This window comes from Mercenaria mercenaria, chromosome 5 (genome assembly GCF_021730395.1).
Source record: "Mercenaria mercenaria strain notata chromosome 5, MADL_Memer_1, whole genome shotgun sequence".
NCBI classification, from domain to species: Eukaryota; Metazoa; Mollusca; class Bivalvia; order Venerida; family Veneridae; genus Mercenaria; species Mercenaria mercenaria.
This window is the reverse complement of record NC_069365.1, coordinates 73,267,730-73,288,179: the sequence shown is the minus strand read 5'-3', so window position 1 is coordinate 73,288,179 and position 20,450 is coordinate 73,267,730. Positions and strand designations below refer to the sequence as shown.

Below are 20,450 nucleotides of genomic sequence, written 5' to 3'. Positions count from 1 at the left end.
ACCTCTTAAAGGCCTCGAAAATATTGTCTGTGCAATCTATGGACTGAAGAATACAATAACACTTATCGACAAACTTATAATATAACAGGTTTCTTGCAAAGTATCATGGGTGCTGGCACTGTCCCGGGCAAATATAATGACATGGACATGAGTCTATTTCCACTGTGCCAATTTTCTCTCAAAATGCACATAACACGTGTGAAATATCAATTTATCCAATTATACCAAAAAGTAGAAGAAAGTGGATAGAAATTTGGATCAGAAAATCTGTTTGAATATGACTGGTGTTCTGATAATATAGTGCTTCAAGAACTAGCTGAATTTATTTGTGACGCATCAGTAACATGTGACTCCAATGACTGATGATGACTATGAAGAAGTAGAGATGACCAATATGATTGACACCAAATACGAAACAGACAGTGATTATGATGACTTAGGTGACTGAACCCCGCAACTTAATTGTTTCTCAGTTTAGATTTGTGTGAATTTATTTGGTTAAACAGATAAGCGGTTGTGTGCATGTATTTTTCAGTTACTAAATAAACATTCAGTAACGTATCGTAACGTAGGTTACAATGTCAGTGCTGTGCTATATGCATTTTTATACCAAACTAGTTCGAGCTTGATAAGATGCTCACATTATTTAAGTTTGAACATCATTATAAGGATTACATAAACAATCTATTGACTGAGAAATGAAAATATTATATCGTGAATTTTAGTAACGTATATAATTGTAACGTACTTGATCTTAAAACGGCTGAGCGATAAATACTAAAATACTAATGTAATGTGTATCTGAAAATTTTATAATTTAGACATATCTGATATTTTCTGACAATTGAATTTATTGAATTAACTGATATGAGAAGTTTTATAAAACATATGGTAACGTAAATTACAATATGAATTGATCGATTGAGAGAACAAAACTAAGCGGGAACATTGACAACAGCATATTCTGCATATTACTAAACACACTTGCTAATGATTGTGGTTGTTTCTACCATATAAATCACCACATTCCAGTTTTATCATTTATTAAATAATTGTTGAGGTAACGTAAATAACAGGCTGTAATTCATAGAGAACCCGCTTGCCAGATGGCAGAATTCAGAAATATGATCTACGTACAAGGGGCTTCAAAACTAATGGGGTCTACAAAAATCCCTAGAGGGGGGTGTGGGAAGGGTTTCACCTTCCAGCTCTAGGCCTAAAAAATCCGCTTAAGCTATTATCAGAAGGCGTGAGGGCGTTGCTAATTTCTGTACCTCTCATTATCAGATTCAATTAAACCAAGTTACTTAGCTATTGTTTTGTTTGGTAGCATTCTATGCTTCGAAAAGATCTTCTTAAAAATATGATTACATGAAAGTTATGTTATGTTTTGAAGCCATTTATAATCTTTACATTTTATTACAGGTCTTCAGAAATCATTGGATAGTACCGAACTGCATCACAACAATGACTATGCATGAAATAAAAATCTCTCTATAACTTTTATTAACATATAAACAAGCAAGAAAACTCTTTAGACTTTGATTTTCTTTCGGTAATATACATGACTTACATAGATATTTTTATAAAATCCTTACATAAATATCAAGGGTAAAATATTTTACAGTCACCTACATAGCGAAAAGTCTATCTTATAGTTTGTGGCAACAAAGCTGACTTCCTATATTCTAACTGGTAAAACAACACCAGCCAACAAGACAGACGTTTATGTTTTCTGTCCGTTTAGAAAATTTCAAGATCAGGTTTAAAATATGATTCAATAAAAACTGGGCATTTAATTATTTCTTTACAAGTTCTCTGTTTTACACATTCTGAAATGTAGCTGTAAAATATTTTGACCTTGAAAATTAACATGATAATAAAACATAAAATTTAGATGACAACATTTACGCTGGTTGGAAAGAACAAACCACGGCACCATTACTAATGCAAAGTTAAAGAATGCATTTCTCTTTATACAGAAACACGAAAATATCAATTGTAAGACAGAAAACTTAGTTTGAATTTAACGTATATGCCTCATTTCATTTGAGAATCTAGCCATTCTTCAACAAGTAGACATACACATTTAGCACCATTCGCCATTTTGTGACGCTGAGTTGAACTTGGTGTTTCCATGTATTCTGGATTAATCCTTACAAACTTGTCAAACAGTCTATTCGTACATTCCTAAAATTAAAAAAAAAGATATATATATTAAAGCGTAAAAACGTTTAGAAATAGTTAATCGGAGAAGAAAATACATTTCGCCTTTCAAAGCCAGAAAAATAAGTTTATTTAACGATAAATGTATTATTATGTTATTAGTTTTACCAATTAGCTGACGTAACAAGTTTTAAATCATTATTTATTGCTATTTTATATCTTTACAACAAATGAAATAATCTAGTAAATTTAAACTTCAATTTACATTCAAAGTATTTTTGAGAGGGTAAACGAGTTGATAGGTTTGCATCTACGCCAGAACTACGCCGTTTTAATTTATAGGGAAAAAATTTGTCAGATATATCAATTACTATTTCGAGACTTTCATTTAAATAATAGCAAGTTATTGTATCCCTTGAACAACGGAGTTGTAAGAGCGGGGATGGGGAGGATATCCTGGTTTCAGGTTGTCTGTCCGTAGACACAATCTTGTGCGCACCATCTCTCCTCATCTCATTGACACAATTTAATTAACCTTCAAACAAGTGATCAGTAATAACAGTTACGGGACTTTGTTTTTTGTGACTATACCATATACAAAGACACAATCCTGTGCGCATCAACTCTCATCATCCCCTTAACACGGTTTAATGAAACTTGATACAGGTATAAGTAACAACATTAGTTGCGAATAGTGCATGTTAGGTTGTGTTTTTTTTTTCAGAAAAAAATGCAGAGTTATTTGACTTCAATTTTTGTCACTATACTATACATTTTGTATATATATAGAGTCAGCATATGCAATCTTGTGCGCGCCTAATCTTCTGAACCCATGCACACAATTTAATGAAACATATGGGACGCCGAGAGTGCTATTATTGTTTTGAAGGTTGAATAGACCACACACCATCCTCGCTGGGTGATAGACTATTATAGAATAAAAGAGATAAGAATTTAAAAAAGTCCTACACAGTTCATAGAGAGGTTGAAGTTTTATACATGTACGGGTAAGATTTTATTATGTCGGAATATCATCTGCTTTAACAAAACTCAAAAGATCGCAAGTTAACGCCTGAGCGTTAACACATGTACCCGCAAGTCGCAAACTCTTTTATAAGCTTAGTACATGGGGACACCTGGCACATGTCTATACAATCTTGCAATACATACGTGTTTAGTGACGTCAAACGACCTACAGCTTTTCCCGGAAGTATAGAAATTGAAAATACACAGACTAAACCTGAAAATGTTGTATTATGTCACCCTGTCAAAAAGTATGCATATCATTGTTTTTCTTCTGCTAACTGGGAGAGCTTACGATCTGAAAAATATCTGGGCTTGAGCACGACGTTTCAGTTTTTGGTCTATGAAAAAATATTTGCACATAAGAAAACACAAATCCCACAGGGATTCGTAACGGAGCAAGGGTATATAAATATTATTAAAACTTCGTCAAATATTTCAAACAGCCCTGTCACATGTCTCTTGTTCACGTATTTTTGAGTTGCTGACCTAGACATTTCAGCAGTATTTTCAAAATTATTTTCATGTAATAAATGTTGATTTTTCAAAAGTGTTATTGGACCATCAGACGATAATACGTTTTATTATATTATAGGTGCGGGAAGGATTTGCGCTAACTTTACAACTGCTAATCAATAAAATTTGGAACTTTATTCTGATTTTAAATACTAAAAGCCAAGACAGAGGTGAAATGGAATCTGACACTGAAAACAAGATACATCATTAGGATAGAAACAAACATAAAGGTTCTGGTAATCGTTAACTGAAATCAATTATTTTTGTTCTTAGTTCCTGCGAAATTAATAAGAAAATTTGGTCAAGAAATCCACGAAATGTGTTTATTTCACGAAAACAAAATAAAAGAAATATCATTTCTTATACATGTATTTACATTATGTAACAACTTTCAGTTGTTATTTTTTTTTACTCTAAAAGCTAAAATTCGTTTAGCCTACTGTAAAATTATAATGCCTAAAGAAAGTTTGATTCACATGTTAGAAGTCGATAGAACCGACAGACATGACAGATTTGAGAGACTATGACAATTTTTCTTGAAATCAAGTTCCTTTGGAAAACTGTTTAGTCCAAACAGTCAAATTATCAGTAAATGACAATTTAATTACTTTTTACTTTGATATTTTGACTGGCATACACATGATTTCTTTAGATCTAGATGCCCTAAAAATATTTTGAAATTTAACAGAAAATCGTTCAGTTCCAGTTGTCTGTAATCTCGAGTTTTTCAGCAATTTTTACAGTACTTAACAGTAAATCTGAGTCATTATTTCAAGCTTTTTTATATTATTCTGTCAATACAACTTTTAATATAATGTATATTGTAAGCTGTTTTAGATAGATTCTGGTTGAGTGAGTGCCCTATTTTAAAATGTATTTCACTTACTTCAATCGTGAAAGACATAAGTCTTTCGCCTTCTATCTGATAAAATAAGCAGCTTTACTAACCTTAACCTGCATAGACAGATTCCATATAATCCATCTGTTTCATTATAGATAACTTTCAATTGTTTCTATATATATATATATATATATATATATATATATATATATATATATATATATATATATATATATATATATATATATATATATATATATATATATATATATGTATTTTGCCATGAAATATATCTTAACTGGGAAATGTCGTTCAAGATGGCGGAAATCTGATAGACTTGCCAGAGACTCTGCCTTAAAATGGGTCACTTCATTGGTTGACATTTTTAGATAACATTATTTCATTGGCTCATTGCCGTTAGACTTGTTTTCTATAAATATAGGTGAGCCATTTGAAAAACCTTAAAAGTAATAAAATTTGAACAACAGTTTGAAAACTACTACGCGATTAGTAAAGCTTAGTCGATCGATTTTGTATGCCTGATAATTTAACACTACGAAAAGAAAATGTACTAGTAATCATTACCGTTTCAAAAGGAATTAGAAGTTCTTTAAATAGTAACGAAAATCGAATTACTAAAGGCACTTGGACCTGTTTTACACCAGAAACATTAGATCTAATTCTGATGTATTGTTATTGACTACTGAAATAAATACATTGAATGGAAGTTTATTCGTATTCTCAAACACCCTATTGCTTATTACAGTCATGAAATTATAACTGCACTGACTTAAATTTCTCCTTATACATACGGGTGTTACTATCATCTTTCCATTCCATTTCCTATTTAATATAGATATAAAACAAACTTCTGGTGGGTTATCCATAAACCATCTATAGAATATGTAACACACGACTGAAATTTCAATGTATATTGATTCTGGCCAAGGACATAAATTCAGTTTTGGTATAAAAACACCATAAAGTAAACAAAACAGTGAACTTTTGGGTGCTTGCTATAAATTACCTCTGCTGTTTCCTGTTCCAAATAGAAACTCTTTAGCGCTTCTCTCGTCCCTAGCCGTCTAGCAAAGTATGCCTGAAAGTGAAAGAACGATATGGTTGTCAATGCAAGCCAAATTAATTGCTTCCTCGCATGAAAGAATTCTACACTTCAAGCAAACTTTCGAACCAACAACGGCAAATTGCTTTCTCGCATGAAAGAATTCTACACTTCAAGCAAACGTTCGAACCAACAACGGCAAATTGCTTTCTCGCATGAAAGAATTCTACACTTCAAGCGAACTTTCGAACCCACAATGATAAGGTTTACTCAGATGATCGAGAGAACAATATTATTTATGCAGCTTGTGTTACGCGATAGCTCAAGACAGCAATAATGATATTATATATGTTTAATGCATCTGGTGTTACGTGTTAGCTCAAGAGAACAGTAATAGTATGTTAACCGTTGTTAAGCGATGGCTCAAGAAAACAATAATAATATTCATTATGTTTATTTAATACAACTGCAATCCCATTCTGTTATAAGGACAAGACGAAGACGTTTGCCTACCTTGCAAGTTCTGAAGTTGTATCGCATGATATTAAGCGAAATGCGATCCTGAAAAATAGACGAGTTAAGTAAAAACATAATTTACTGATCTGATTTTCTTGGACACATTGTATAAATCTCTGTCGCTGGACATCCAAAATTACAGGCATTAACTAAACTTGAAGACAGGTGTTAAACTTCTCTGACACAATTCTTGAGAAGGAAATATATAAATGCAATTAATCCTTTAGCGAGGTGTCCCTACCTGTTTTTTAATAAGACTTGCTGTTGTATAACTGACAATGTGTAAGACATTTCATAACATTTAGTATTATATATTCTTTTTTGTAGTCATATTCCCAATGGGTTTTGTTTTTAATTGTTTACATACTTTCTGAAAATGACAAAACTTGTACAAACGTATGTGTATAGAATTTCATTAAGTATCAATAGCTATTATGCCCCTACGATAACCTGATATTTTCAAACAGGACTATAAATAAATAGATTAAAATAGAACATAGGGAATTCAACATTTTTCTAACATGCTTAAATCTAAACATTTCTAGTTTTATTACCAACTACAAATTAGCTTAGTGGTGAAACATACTTTCCATGTTAAACAAATCTTTTGCCTTGTGGATTCGAAACTCAGCATCGAGATTTAATACTTATTTCACATTTGCATAAAATATAGATCCCTTCATGTGCTCTGTGATAACATGACAGAGAAATATCTAAAGCCGATATGGCAGATGAGAAAGGTTTAGCATAATATCATAGATGACATTAATTAAATGCATGCACTTAAGCGAATAATGAACATAATATTATGTTATATAAAGACATATATTCAAATACAAACCATCACAGAAAGAAACGAAAATATGAGAACAAAAATGAAAACGAATAGGAAAAAAATCCTCATGAGGATTCGAACTCACAAAACGATGTGCTTATATCCAATTGTTACCTGTATTTAACCAGACTGAGCTATGTTTCAGTAAACTAACTGGATAGTTAAAATGATACAAAGCCTAATATTTACTTGTCAAAAATTGTGCAAACATAATATATTGTTATTTTATCAGTTATCATAAATTGGACTCTTCCTCGCGTTTCGGTGGGAACCACGTTATCGTTGGAGATTAGTACGTACTGCATGCAGAAGTGTGTTTCGCTAGAACATTTTAATTCAACCGTACAGTGAAAAGGATACAGGACTGTTGGCACTGTATGCTAACATGTAGAATATTGCTCCCGTCTGCTCTTGGTTTTCCACGCTTATTCTCCAGATGTCGTCATTCAAGATGCTGTACGTCTATTAAAAAGATAATGAGTTGATGCCATTTCAAGTTCAAAAATCAAAATGTAGTTCAGGGCTACAAACACGTTCAATTAACTTCATTGAAGCGGTTAACTAACATAATATGTTTACTATGAACTGCAAACTGACACCACTTTTACACCACCAGAAACTAATGGTGGCAGGAGCAAACTACTTGCATATTTAGAAATGTGATTTATTTCAACTGACTTTATGTCTAAATTCTTGACTGAGAAATCTGACTGAGTATAGACTGAGAATACAAGATAGAAATATAATCTAGTGCAGCTAGTGACCGCATACGAATAGAACACATAATGCGTTTATTCAAAGAAGAATGATACCAAAAAGATTAGAATGAAATAAATACCTTCAAATATATTTTGAAAATTCCTCTCCATTTGTTTTTGAATATACAGTTAAGAAAAAGACATATCATTCCCACAGAAAGGACAACTGGCATAACAATTATCAGCACATATCCAGCTGGTTGATAAATGTTTGTTCTCTCCTTTCCGCTTGTAGTCAGAAGCAGTAAAAGAAACAGCACCAGGAGGAACAATAGCACACACAGGGATAGGGCAGAAATGATTAAATGGGAGTGTTTCCAAATATGTTGCCATTGCATAAACAGCGACCCATTTATAGTTTCTTCTATTTCATCAAGCAGATTTGCTGAAATCTAAAAAACGGAAATGATAATACTTTATATACGTATATAAATGTGTTTTAAATGTGTTTAACTGTAAAGGAAAATAGCTCCACTATAGCATTTCATCTTCTTATCAACCATCCCTAAAGTAGGCAGATATATTCAATACAAAATGATTTAATACCATTTAATAACATATAAGATTCATATATACCTCAAAACCTGAATTCCAGATCTTGGCTTTGTCAGTGTCCGTCAGGTGAATCCTATACCTTGCTAAAGCCATGTTGCTTGTTTTATATCCTTCGGCAGTAAAACGCAGATGCTTTCCGTTTTTCGCTATGTGAAAGAATTTATAGATAGAATTTAAATTCATGACATTCGTTAGTAATTTGGTATAACTTTCCAAAATGTGCCTTACTTAAAATCAATGTTTATAATTCAAATAGGGTAGCTTTTTCAAAATATAACACCTGCAGCTTTTTTCTTGTGCCATATAGAGAAAATGAATCAATGAACATTAAGTGACCCAATTATTTTGCATTATGATTAGACAAGATTTAATTAGTTACAACTTCAGTTACATATATCTATATATATGAAATTGTCATAATTTAACATACTTTCTCTGTTATCAGACAGGATTTCTGAAATAAAAAGAACAAACAGGAAGATGTTTACTGCCTACAAGTTGTTGTCTATTTATAAAAAGACAGTAATTGAATAAGATATATTCGCAGGTTTGTAATTATTTTGTTATATTTTGAAGAACCTGCATAGTTTTGGAAAGATTTTTAAAATCTCTAAAAGAGGTTAAATAGAATTGACTGTGGAACCTCAAATGTATATTGGGTTACCTCTAAATTCAATAATATCTGTATGGACATCCTTTGGAAGCATAGAATGCAATCAAGCAAAATAACAGCAGACTCGGTTTGTTTGAGTCTGATCATAAAAAGGTAGTATAATTTTCTGTTCTCTTCACGCTCTTTAGCACCGGCGTCCAAGTATGAAGGTCATTTTACGGCCGCCGTGCACAGCACTAAGAGATTGCTGTTGTGATAGTTAATAATATTTGACTAAGAATAGAAAAATGTAAAACACCACAAGTCCCCCAACACAATATAAACGAAAATGTTGCAGGCTCGGTTTGATTGAGCCTGTTCATACGCAAGCTACCGTACACGCCCTCTAGCCCCGGGTTGAGCAGATCTCAACATTTACACATGTAATAAGTATCAGAATATAATTTAGAAGCATCCGTAGATGTCAATTGTCCCATCAGTAATACGACTTGGAAAGAGTTGCCTGGAAATACAAGAGAATCAGACTCAATGGCAATGTTTGAAACAACACTCTAGGATGTATACAAACCTCCTGTTCCATCATCTTTTTACAAGCGGCGAATGTTCATCATCAGAGCATCAAATATGAATAAGAAATATCTATAGCAACCTAAATGCTGATTTGTATAACTACCATATTTGTAACCAGTTTAGCGTTATAACAGAAGACACAAATTACTATCGAAGTAAGAAAAACACTCGATACTTACATCCTTGATATTCTTATGACTGTCAGACCTCTTATTTCATCATGTTCACCATTTTAGAAAGGGAACTAAGTGACTTTGATGCTTTATCCTGTTTGTGTGTTTAGTAATATATTCCAACATAATATGAACCACTAAAATATTTACAATCATTAACTACGTTAGACGGGGAAATTGGCGTTCTTAACAAATATTCAACGAATGTATCATTTTTTCTCTTTGTTTTCTCTGTAATTGCATTTTTAAAACCAAGAACCCTTCGTGGCCGAGTGGTTAAGGTTACTCTACAACTCTGTGTCTGTACTATTTGTGGAGTGTCCTTGAACGTGTTTATCATGAATATGGCTTATATAGTATATATATGTTGCTTGGTCGCCATTTGGTGGCTGTAAAAAGTCTCTCTGTAGTTTACCTTAGTTTTGTTATATTTTTGTCAGTTTGATTCATGCAAAACATTTAATTTTGCTATCATAGAATTCGCTTAAGCCGATGCTAGGGGGCGAGAGGGTTGTTGCACATTTCATTACTTCTAATAAACACAATTAGTCAAACAGAGTCTGTTGGTTGGTTGCGTTCTATGCTTCAAAATGATCTTTTCACATGTTTTATTAAAATCTGCATCAAACAAAAATGAAAACAAATAGGTACACAATTACAGTCAACAATTATATATGACAATAAAGTAAGAGCAAATAGAAAAAGTTACTGCTTTACAATACATACCTTTGTTAATTACAGCGTTAATTATCTTAAGATATGCTGTTTCTATCTCCCCTTCTGCGTCAATGTATGTTAGATGTCGGATATTTTCCGGAATTACACAAGGTTCAATCTTAATAGGGATAAGATTGTAATCTCCTTTTATTTTAAGGTTCAGTGCTTCGTCTAATTCGTGTAAACAGTATTTACTGTTTATAAACTCCTCAGATAGAACTACGAGCATATTCATGCTCTTCGTGATAGCTCTGTACATATTTTCCATTATAGAACATCCCGCTGTAAAATCTCGTTCATAATAACAACACTTTATCCCATTCTGTTCCAGATTGTCCACGAGCAAACGCACTTCATTTATTTTATTGCTTTCATAACACACGAATAAATGGGAATCCTTGTCGTGGGGTAAATCCACATTATAACACGCCATTTCTTTTCAACCTTATCTGTAATGTGAACACTACATAATTATTGATCCAGTGCAGGTAATCAATCAATAGCTTTACATGATTAAGTTTTAAGTAGTAATGTATACTGTTCTGTTTTGATTATTTTATGTGCAATTGATAAACTTGGATATGTATTTTATAATTACATGTATGGTGTTTAAACTGAGTTTAATTTTTCTTGCGGCGAAAGTAAGTATGGTATTAAATATACAGGTATAAATCTACTTAGTAATACTTTATAAATACCGCAATACTGATAAGAATTACAACTTAATAGTAATTATAAATCAAAGGACTGAAAGTACTGGAGGATCGATTGTCTTTGAACAACACAGATTGTACAAGATTTTGACGATTAGCATTTATTATTTATCAATTAACATTTAGCTATTTGACATCGACGGAACCGGCTACCTAGCCACTGCCTTCTCCGCATGTAAAAATATGACTGCTCGTCAATTGTTTCTCGAAACATATAATTTATTAGCCTCTGATCTGTTATCCGTAAGCTATACTCTGTGTACATATGAATTAAAATACTGCAAGTAAGTTAAGAAAGAGCCCTTTGCAATATTTTGCGTGACCGATAAAACCATAACCCGCCATCAGTATTAGCCCGTAATTGCATTATTGAATACTTTTGACCGTTTAACTGAATTTGACGCTTTTAAGCAATTAGAAACAAATTATTGTTTGATTTACTAGTACGTAATATATTTTTCAAAAAATAAAACAACATTTCTATATAAATTTCTAAAATGAAGGTCTGTAAAGCCAGCGGAAGATGTAGTCCCTGAAATAATTTCTGTTCCGTTTTGAAAACGTTTCAGCACTTTATAAAAGTGTTATCTAATCCAGTCCATATCTAACCATCCTTGGACCAATATATCTTTTATGTAGGATAAATATCGTAAAATGATATCAGACCATTATAGTTTTGCTCACTGGTTTTAAATCGGACCGATATCATGTCTAGGTCCGATATCGATCAGGTATTAAACCGTCTATCCGTCACTGGGGATACTCCGTCTTTTACGCAGTTCACTGTTAGTGACAAAAAAAAAAAACGCCAAACAGCTTACATTTATTACATTTAAGTTGCATTTCTTACGACATCTGGCCAATACTTGACCTTTGTTGTTTTTGATATGTTTAACATACATGAATGGTTAGGTATTGACTGAGGGGATTTTTAATCATATCTTACAAACATAACACTATGCCTAATCGAAAAATGGTGTGGGTCATATTTTTATATCGGGCAGATATAGCGCCTACCCGCCAATATTCCGACTGCTGTCAATCCGATAAAGGCATGCAAACTGAGTGACACATCTATAAATTAGGCGCGGAGAATAATCAATAGTAAAGTGTAACATGCTGTTCAAAGTGAACCTTCGATTTAAAATAACGTGTAATATTCCTAGTGCCGTCATTTCATTACTGTATCAACATTTTGATGGAATACATGTACATTTGTATTTAAACGCTACTGACGGAATGAATAATTAGGAAAAACCAATACAAAACATCTATAAAATCGAACAAATTGTTAACTTTCCCGTGTCTCGCTATGCTATGCTTCTATAATCGTAAATGTATTAGCCAGAATCAAAAACAGTCGTAAACATATTAGCCATAGTGAAAGGCAAATCGGCTAGATTTGCCAATCGATTGATCGCATAATCGGACAAGCCAACCGATTCGATTAATCGGATATAATCGGATAATCGGTTACACTAGTTGCATATCTATAAGTTCACCTCACAATGTATGTTTTATGCCATTACTTAAGAAAGGAACCTCACAGACATCAAATATCCTATTCCTATTGTATCCCATCATAAATACGAGTAAGTTAACAGCATAAAAGTAAAATATTTGTGAAGATAGTAAACTTCAAATCAGCTACTCGTCTTAATTTCACCAGGGACTTATCCAATGATATTGTGTTATTAAATTAAAATTTGGAGCAAAAAAGTACTAACGATCTATTAATTCTTATTGAACGACTGGAATGATTTCAATCCCACAAAATCAAAAATTGAAAATACTTTTGCTTATATGCTTGCGTAAGTCTTACGGCATGCTATGCATACTGCCATACTAATGTCAAGAATTTAGATTGATGGTTTTCCAGGCTTAAGTTTGTAAAAGCCATATATCTTCCAAAATCTGGGTGATCACAGATGACATCAATTCTTTCGACACTTTGGAGGCAGCCATTTTTACGTAGAGTAGTTTCCCTTGGCGCAATTGCCCCAAAGAACCGTAAGTACCAGAAAGAAAAATGTCAGAAACAACTAAATTATCCGTTAAGGGTGCCAAGTGATTTATCGGTCAGGGAAAAGTGAAGTCGGCGATCGCGATCATGACTGCAACGCCGACGATTATTCGATTGTCGCCGATTGTCGGCCCATCACTAAAATTTAGCCAGTCAATTTATTTATATCTTCGGCGTTTGTCCGGTGACCTAGTTTTCGCATATTAATATGTTACTGCAGTGAGAACAAAAAACCAATAGAAATGTATATTATACTGACTGAAAAATACATTAAATTGACGTTGAAAATACCGTCGTGGCAAAATAATTATATTTTGATGGTTAAATAAATGTATGGCACGGAACTAATTGTTTGTACCTATGGCACTACTTTTGTTCGGTCTGTAGTAAGAAAATTTCTACATTGTTAACTTTGGATCGATTCAACGTTAAGGTGTACGATGACAGTATATCAAAGTCAAGCTTTTATGACATTTTATACCAAAATTAACGAAACTTCTAACGCACACTTAATATTTATAGAAATAATAGTACGTTAAATTTTTTATGAAATTTCTTTAACTTTTACACAAATATCTTGTAAAGAATATATCAAAATTCAGCAAGATTGGATAGTGCAAAGATATCATTTTATTCACTAAACGACCTCAACCCATTTTTGAAAGTCGAATGTTTTATCTTTATTCAGCGAGCAAATGTCATTTGTAAGGATATGGAGGCTTTGGTAGTGAATTTCATTGATACGAGTCCAAACTTGAATTTGTTATATCTTATCATAAGGATAAGGAAGTTTATTTTTAATGTGTTTGTACGTATGAGCGCGTGCGCGCGTGCGCGCGTGCGTGCGTGCGTATGTGTGTGTGTGTGTGTGTGCGCGCGCGCGTGTGCGTGCGTGCGTGCGTGCGTGCGTGTGTGTGTGTTTAAATATAAAAACTTTGGTTGAGGTTGTAAAATAACTGAAATGATACCGGAGTATTATTAGATTTTGTTGAAACATTATTATAACGTAACACCAATTATGTCTGATGTGCGGTAAATTTCATAAATATGGTGTTTAGCAATATGGAAGATAGAGCAAAGATAACGAGTGTCTCGATGGGTCAGTGCAACATGGACGTATCTCGGTTTTTGAAAACTTTACACGAAAAGCAAAAGACTCCTTATGTTCAAATGAATTAAGGAGAAACAACATCATCTACTTAGTTTTTATCAAATAATAGTAACAACTACAATACTGTAGGGCGAAAAATTTAATCGGTAGTAAATTTTTTACAGAGTTATTTGAAGAACTGCCAGTTACGACCATGTTGCACTGAAATGTGTGGAAATTAGTCATTAACTCAATGCAACAAGGTTGTAACTAAAACATGACAAATGATTTATTGGAGATAATTCATCACAGAGCTGTTTATTTAAAAGACTTTTAATGGAATATTTTCAAGCACATCCAGTAACCTTTTTCTATATTTTCATTGACGTATTTTAGTGGCAAAAAATGTGATAAAAATCATTAACGTAGAAATCTGCATTACTACAGAACATATTTTAAACATTAAAATCATAGAATCTCTGCAGTTGTCACTTAACATAATTCCACAATTTTTTAGTTTATATCTGTCATTTTAGGGATTTGAAATTCTTTCCTAAGGCCTGTATATAGTCGTCAAGAACCTTTGAGGTTCAGGGTATTTAAATATTTTACAGTAAATATGCGTTGAGAACCTTTAAGATCCGATGTATTTGAATATTTTACTGTATTTATTCGTCAAGAAGCTTTAAGGTTCTATGTATTTGAATATTTTAAAGTACATTGGCGTCACGAACCTTTCAGGTTCAAGTTATTAGAATATTTTACTGTATATAGGCGTCCAGAACCTTCATGTTCTGGGTTTATTTTAATGTTTTAATGTATATAGGCACTAAAGGCCTTTAGTTCAAAGATATTTCAGTATTATACAGTAAATAGGCACTAGGGGCCTTTCTGGTCAAAGGTATTTGTTTAGTTTACACTATAAAGGCATTTGAAACCTTTAAGGTTCAAGGTATTGGAATATTTATAATCATATATTATTAATAATAAGATTTTCAGCGGGAAATATGGAGAAGTTCTGCATTGGAAATATTGCATGACTCAGTTAGGACCACAATACTACTCTAAGAAAGAACTAGTGTATACTTCTTACGGAAATGTCATATAAGACAAATGACTGTTCATTCTTACAATTTTGATGACATTTAACACATGTTTTCCGACAGTTATAATTATAATGATGTTAAAGAATCATATTTTGAATCTGCTACAGTACAAATAAAGACAAGCCCGGTGCCGATATCAATGATAATTGCGGCTTTACTTACGAACAAAGGATATTATTGTCAAAAGGATTATCTCTATTAGCGATAGAAACAATTTATCATTGTTCCCATATCGAAAAGAAAAAATGTATAATGCTGGAGAACATAATCTTTATTTTATCTAAACATTCTGTTTTAAATAAATATTTATTTATTCCTTCGTTTATTACATATCAGTTCTTCTATTTCTAAATTTTGAAGAGCATTTTTAAATAAAAGAATAAATATCTCGACTAGAAAATTAAACTGAAACACACCGGAAAAAGTGGACTTTTATTAAAGTTATAAAGCTCGTAACTGCTTTTTAACTTTGCCAGTTATTTGCTAAATCTATCAACGTAATTCGGGAAAATTTATTTTGAAAAATTAAAAGTAATCCAAAGACACTTATGCGTTAAAGTGTATTACATCGTGATATTTGTAGAGCTGATACTTACAAAGTTGTGCTGCGGCTGCAAAATTATTGAGTACATACGTATGTACAAAGACGTTAAAGGCTTATTGGGTGTTGATATATTTCTACATGTCATAATGTGTTGCTGGAGTTACCATTTTGTGTCAGTGATTCTCTCTTGACAGGGCGTAATTTCATTTACACTGCAATGTTGGGGGTTTAAGTTTGGCGCCATTAGACTAGTTTAACTTCTTTGCTACTGACCATTCCACGGCGGTGCTCTGCAGGGTTCTTTGTGTCTTATTATTACGTTCATTTGTATACACGTGTAAATACTTATGAATAGCAAATATGAAAACTATAAGAAGATCATTTGGTAGTAAAAAATGCACTTAAGAAAAATAATAGCAGACTCTGTTTGATCGAATCTTCATGAGAGGTAATGGAAATACTTTTAACACCAAACAATGGAAACGTTTCAGGTTCGGCGATACGGAACAACAGACAAGAGTCCATGCAGACTGTAAGAACTGCTTATTATGCTATCTTCTACCGTCCTATCACAAAAGCTAGCGTAGCACCAAGCTATAAAACTGAAATGTTTTGTGAAAACGTCTTACATTACCAAATTTAACTGGAAATTGACATGACCCTGAGCTTCACTAAGTGTGTAAACCATATCTCCATAAAAGTCAAGTTTTTGAGGTGAATAGTGTTGCATCTATCACAAATAGAATCTGCTATCTTTTCATTTTGCTTGGTTGCGTTTTTTGCTCGCAAATGATCTTCATAATAGATTTCTTTAACTTTAAATGCTTTTTGGCGGCAGTACTTGGACTAAGTGTAGTCATTTTTTCTAGTCTTACTTGATCATTGAGTCCATACCGCTTTATTAAAATAGAATTCCGCTTATGTGGACAGAGACGTAAGTGGTGTTTCCCATTTCATCACATTAAATGAAAAAAAAACTCAATAAAATCGAGTCTGCTACTTTTTCCATGATTGCATTCTGTGTATCCAAAGGATCTTCCTATAGATTTTATCAATATACCTTATTACACAAGTATTTTTAGATTTTCATTAAATTTCAAACCAAATCTGAATTACGACTGCTATATTCAGTAAAATATTTTCGCATTTTATGCTAAAGATAGTCGTGCTGTAGGTGTTCATTAGTAATGTATTGATTACATTTTAAAAAGACAATAAGCTGTAATAGAAAATCTGATAAACTAAGAAATACTTATCCATAAGATCTAACAAAGGGGTACATTCCCATCTAAATAAGGGAAGTTAATACAAGCGATCTGTTTCCCGTAATGACTTTAAACATAACAACTTTCTCCTTGGAAAACAATAGTTAGAATTTCAAATGATTTCACACAAATAATTATATTCAAAACCTAGCTATCAGGGGAAAATGCCATTTTTTCCCATTCGTGTATTTATATGAAACATATAAATATGAAGCACATAGATAGGAAACATATAAATACGAAACATATAAATACAGATAATGAAGGACAATACTTGATTAAAATACAAAATACTAAGGTAAGAGATAAATGGTTTTAATAAACTTAATAAAAATGTTTAAACAATATTAATGGAAGGCCAAGCTACTGTTATTTAAAAGACTAGTTATTGCTATTAATTTGTGAAAAGAAACCGTTTTTCAGTTTCGTTATCAAATTTCTAATATAAGAGGCATAAATCATAAACTTAATAAGAAAACCACGATTACTATATTTTATTTCCAGATAATATTTGCATGTGACGAGATCTGTCCACTTGACAAACCATATTGCAGCGATGCTGGTTGTATCTCAGATTGTCCTGAGCCATTCTATATCAACGGTAGCGACTGCGTGGGGGATTGCAGAAATATGTTTGTTACTGAGAACAGAACATGTGTAGACTCCTGTCCAAATAACACATATTCAAAGGAAACCCTGAAGCAAGTCTATGCAACGCAGTATTTGGAAAGAAAATGCATTACGTGCTCAAATGAAGATGAGTATATAATGAACAATACATGTGTTAATATGTGTCCGGAAAAGTGGAGAACTATTGATCAGAATCACTGTAAGTCAGACTGTCCAGGAGGTAAACCGTTCAAGCTTAAAAAAACAATATCAAATATCATTCATTTTGATTGTGTTAGCAAATGCCCACGCTTAGAGGATAATGGGATCTGTGTGGACACATGCTCAACAAATAAAGTTATGTTCGGTTCTTCGTGCTTAATTAACTGCCCATCTTCAGACCCGATTTTAAAATCTAATGAATGCATATCGGAATGCCCTTCGCCTGCAATGTCTCCTGAACGCTTAAACAGCACGTGCATATACCAATGCCCTGCAGACAAGCCATTTGTGTTAATTAATAGATGTGTTAGCCAATGTCCAGGTGAAGCGAAATTGAAAATGTACAAAGACGGAGCAACAATTTGCGTAGATAAATGTCAAGAAGTGGATTATAGGCACAACGACTTTTGCCTTAATACGTGTCCGGATTCGACAGTATCTGTGAATAACAGTTGCGTACACGCTTGTCCAAGAACACGATCTTTTTCATGCAAGGTGAAAAATGGTCACATCTGTGGTACGAACCAGAAGGAATTGGATCACACAGTCTGTGTTCATACTTGTTCTGAAAACATGTATATTCTGAATAGTTCATGTGTATATACATGCCCATACGGAATGCCAGTATTCAATAAGGAATGTTCAGACATTTGTCCAGTAGATAACCCGTATCTTTACAACAGGACCGTTATGGAAGGATGTTCAGAATATGATGGTTGTAAGAATGTCAGATACTTGCTTAAATGCATTGGAAAATGTCCAGATGATTCGTATGTTTACAACAATGTATGTATGAATGTTTGCCCAAATAATACTTTCTACAATGACTATACGTGCGTAGAACAGTGTCCTCATTTGAAGAATCTTACTCAAAGTTCAAGCCTTACTTTTCATCTTGGACGTTACAAGGACATAAATGGAATTCAATTCTAAATGTCTAAGTTCCTGTCCCGATCATTATCGTTTTGTCCGAAATATGACGTGTACGTGTGACAAGTGCGATACGCGATACAAATATAAGAACGTATCTGGAGTATTTTGCACTGAGAGTTGCCAAAACTTCGACTTTGAACTCAATGGTACTTGTGTGAAGAACTGTCCAGATTCTTATGTCGTTTTTAATAAAACTTGTTCGGAAAAATGCCTAGGAAGTCATCCATATTCTTTTAACTCAGTACTTGGAAAAGACTGTAACATCTACTCGGGAGAATGTTCAGCTGTAAAAGAATTCAGTACTTGTGTTTCAAAATGTCCAATCAATACCTACGTTAACAATAAGATATGCTCTAACTTTTGCCCCAAACCACTTTTCACATACAAAGAGGAATGCATCCAGTCATGTCCAGAGTCGTCAAAATTTATTGATGAATCCTTTCTTACGATTACAAACTGGATTAGAAATACTCGATCACAGCGTGTAGAGGGCCACGAAATAAATACATCCATTTCCCTGTGTGTATCTGCATGTCCAGATAATATGGCAGCTTTAGAATTAAATTGCAAAGCTACTTGTCCAGCGCATTCGAGGTTCATTTATAACGGGCACTGTCATAAGAGACCATGCAACACTACTTTTATGTTCCATTTATTCGCAGGCATTGTATGTATGAATATATGTCCCTCTGACAGGTTCGAATTGAATAATACATTTGTTTTACAGTGTCCAAATAATCATTTCTCTTTACAAAAGCGATGTGTTTCAGAATGTAATAAAGAAACAGAAATAGTTAACAATGCGACTATCGTGATTAATCCGCATGAATGCAAAGAAGATCGGACGTTTACATGTGCAACAGATTTTCTTTATGATATACAGTGCAGACACGATTGTCCACGAGATAGATTTCTGTGGAACAATACTTGCAGAGAAACTTGCCCCGATAGCACGAAACTTTTTAATAAAACTTGTCTTCTGAAATGTCCAGAAACACATATGTACATAACTCGTTATAATGTAAAAGTAATAATTTGGAAACACATTGGTGGTGATAGGTACGTAAAAAGTGAAAGCAATATTGACAATAAAGAATGTGTACAAAATTGCTCAAAGTTCAAGTCCGGGAATATCTGTGTTGACGAATGTCCTAGCTCTCACTCGTTTTTACTTGGTGACAGTTGTCTTAGTTCGTGTCCAAATGGCACTTTAATCGACCTTAGAGGAAAGAAATGTGTCGAAAATTGCCCAAGCGACCTGATAGAACAAGGTCATACATGCCGAATTATATGTGAACATAATCTTTTGTACAAAGATGGGCAATGTATAAAGAGTTACGAATGTAAAGATGCATTATTTGAGTTTGCTGGAGAATGCCTTCACATTTGTCCTAATGGATATGTTTGGTTCATCTCATGTGTTAATTTGTTAGCTGTCGGATTATCTATTCCAGTTCTGTTAATACCTACGCTAGGTTTGGTCGTATTTAGTCGAAAACCATTTAGAGACATTTTGACTATAATATGGCTTATTTTTATCAAAGAGGTAAGTACATGAACCCATGAGAACATCAGTTAATTAATCTTTGCAAAATACAT

General features: G+C 33.1%; 2 protein-coding genes across 2 annotated transcripts; one reads left to right on the top strand and one right to left on the bottom strand.

The window, feature by feature from the left end:
• Positions 1 to 1,317: 1,317 nt before the first annotated feature.
• Positions 1,318 to 10,897, bottom strand: LOC128557139 (uncharacterized). Its single transcript, XM_053543963.1, has 8 exons — positions 10,356 to 10,897; positions 8,704 to 8,727; positions 8,295 to 8,419; positions 7,799 to 8,110; positions 7,321 to 7,422; positions 6,123 to 6,170; positions 5,574 to 5,645; positions 1,318 to 2,190 (listed from the first exon to the last, which is right to left on the bottom strand). Exons 1-8 carry the CDS (start codon positions 10,777 to 10,779, stop codon positions 2,041 to 2,043), a joined length of 1,257 nt encoding a protein of 418 aa, XP_053399938.1. The 5' UTR covers positions 10,780 to 10,897; the 3' UTR covers positions 1,318 to 2,040.
• LOC128557137 (proprotein convertase subtilisin/kexin type 5-like) lies at positions 10,833 to 19,025 on the top strand. Its single transcript, XM_053543960.1, has 2 exons — positions 10,833 to 10,987; positions 17,592 to 19,025. The coding sequence occupies exons 1-2, from the start codon at positions 10,928 to 10,930 to the stop codon at positions 18,849 to 18,851; spliced, it is 1,320 nt and encodes a 439-aa protein (XP_053399935.1). The 5' UTR covers positions 10,833 to 10,927; the 3' UTR covers positions 18,852 to 19,025.
• Positions 19,026 to 20,450: the final 1,425 nt, after the last annotated feature.

Coding starts and splice junctions, on each gene's coding strand:
- LOC128557137 (XM_053543960.1), top strand. CDS start 10,928: ATGTATTTTATAATTACATGTATGGTGTTTAAACTGAGTTTAATTTTT. Junction 10,988..17,591: donor TAATTTTTCTTGCGGCGAAA/GTAAGTATGGTA, acceptor TTTTATTTCCAG/ATAATATTTGCATGTGACGA.
- LOC128557139 (XM_053543963.1), bottom strand. CDS start 10,779: ATGGCGTGTTATAATGTGGATTTACCCCACGACAAGGATTCCCATTTA. Junction 8,420..8,703: donor CCTGTCTGATAACAGAGAAA/GTATGTTAAATT, acceptor TCTTTCACATAG/CGAAAAACGGAAAGCATCTG. Junction 5,646..6,122: donor ACAACTTCAGAACTTGCAAG/GTAGGCAAACGT, acceptor TTTCACTTTCAG/GCATACTTTGCTAGACGGCT.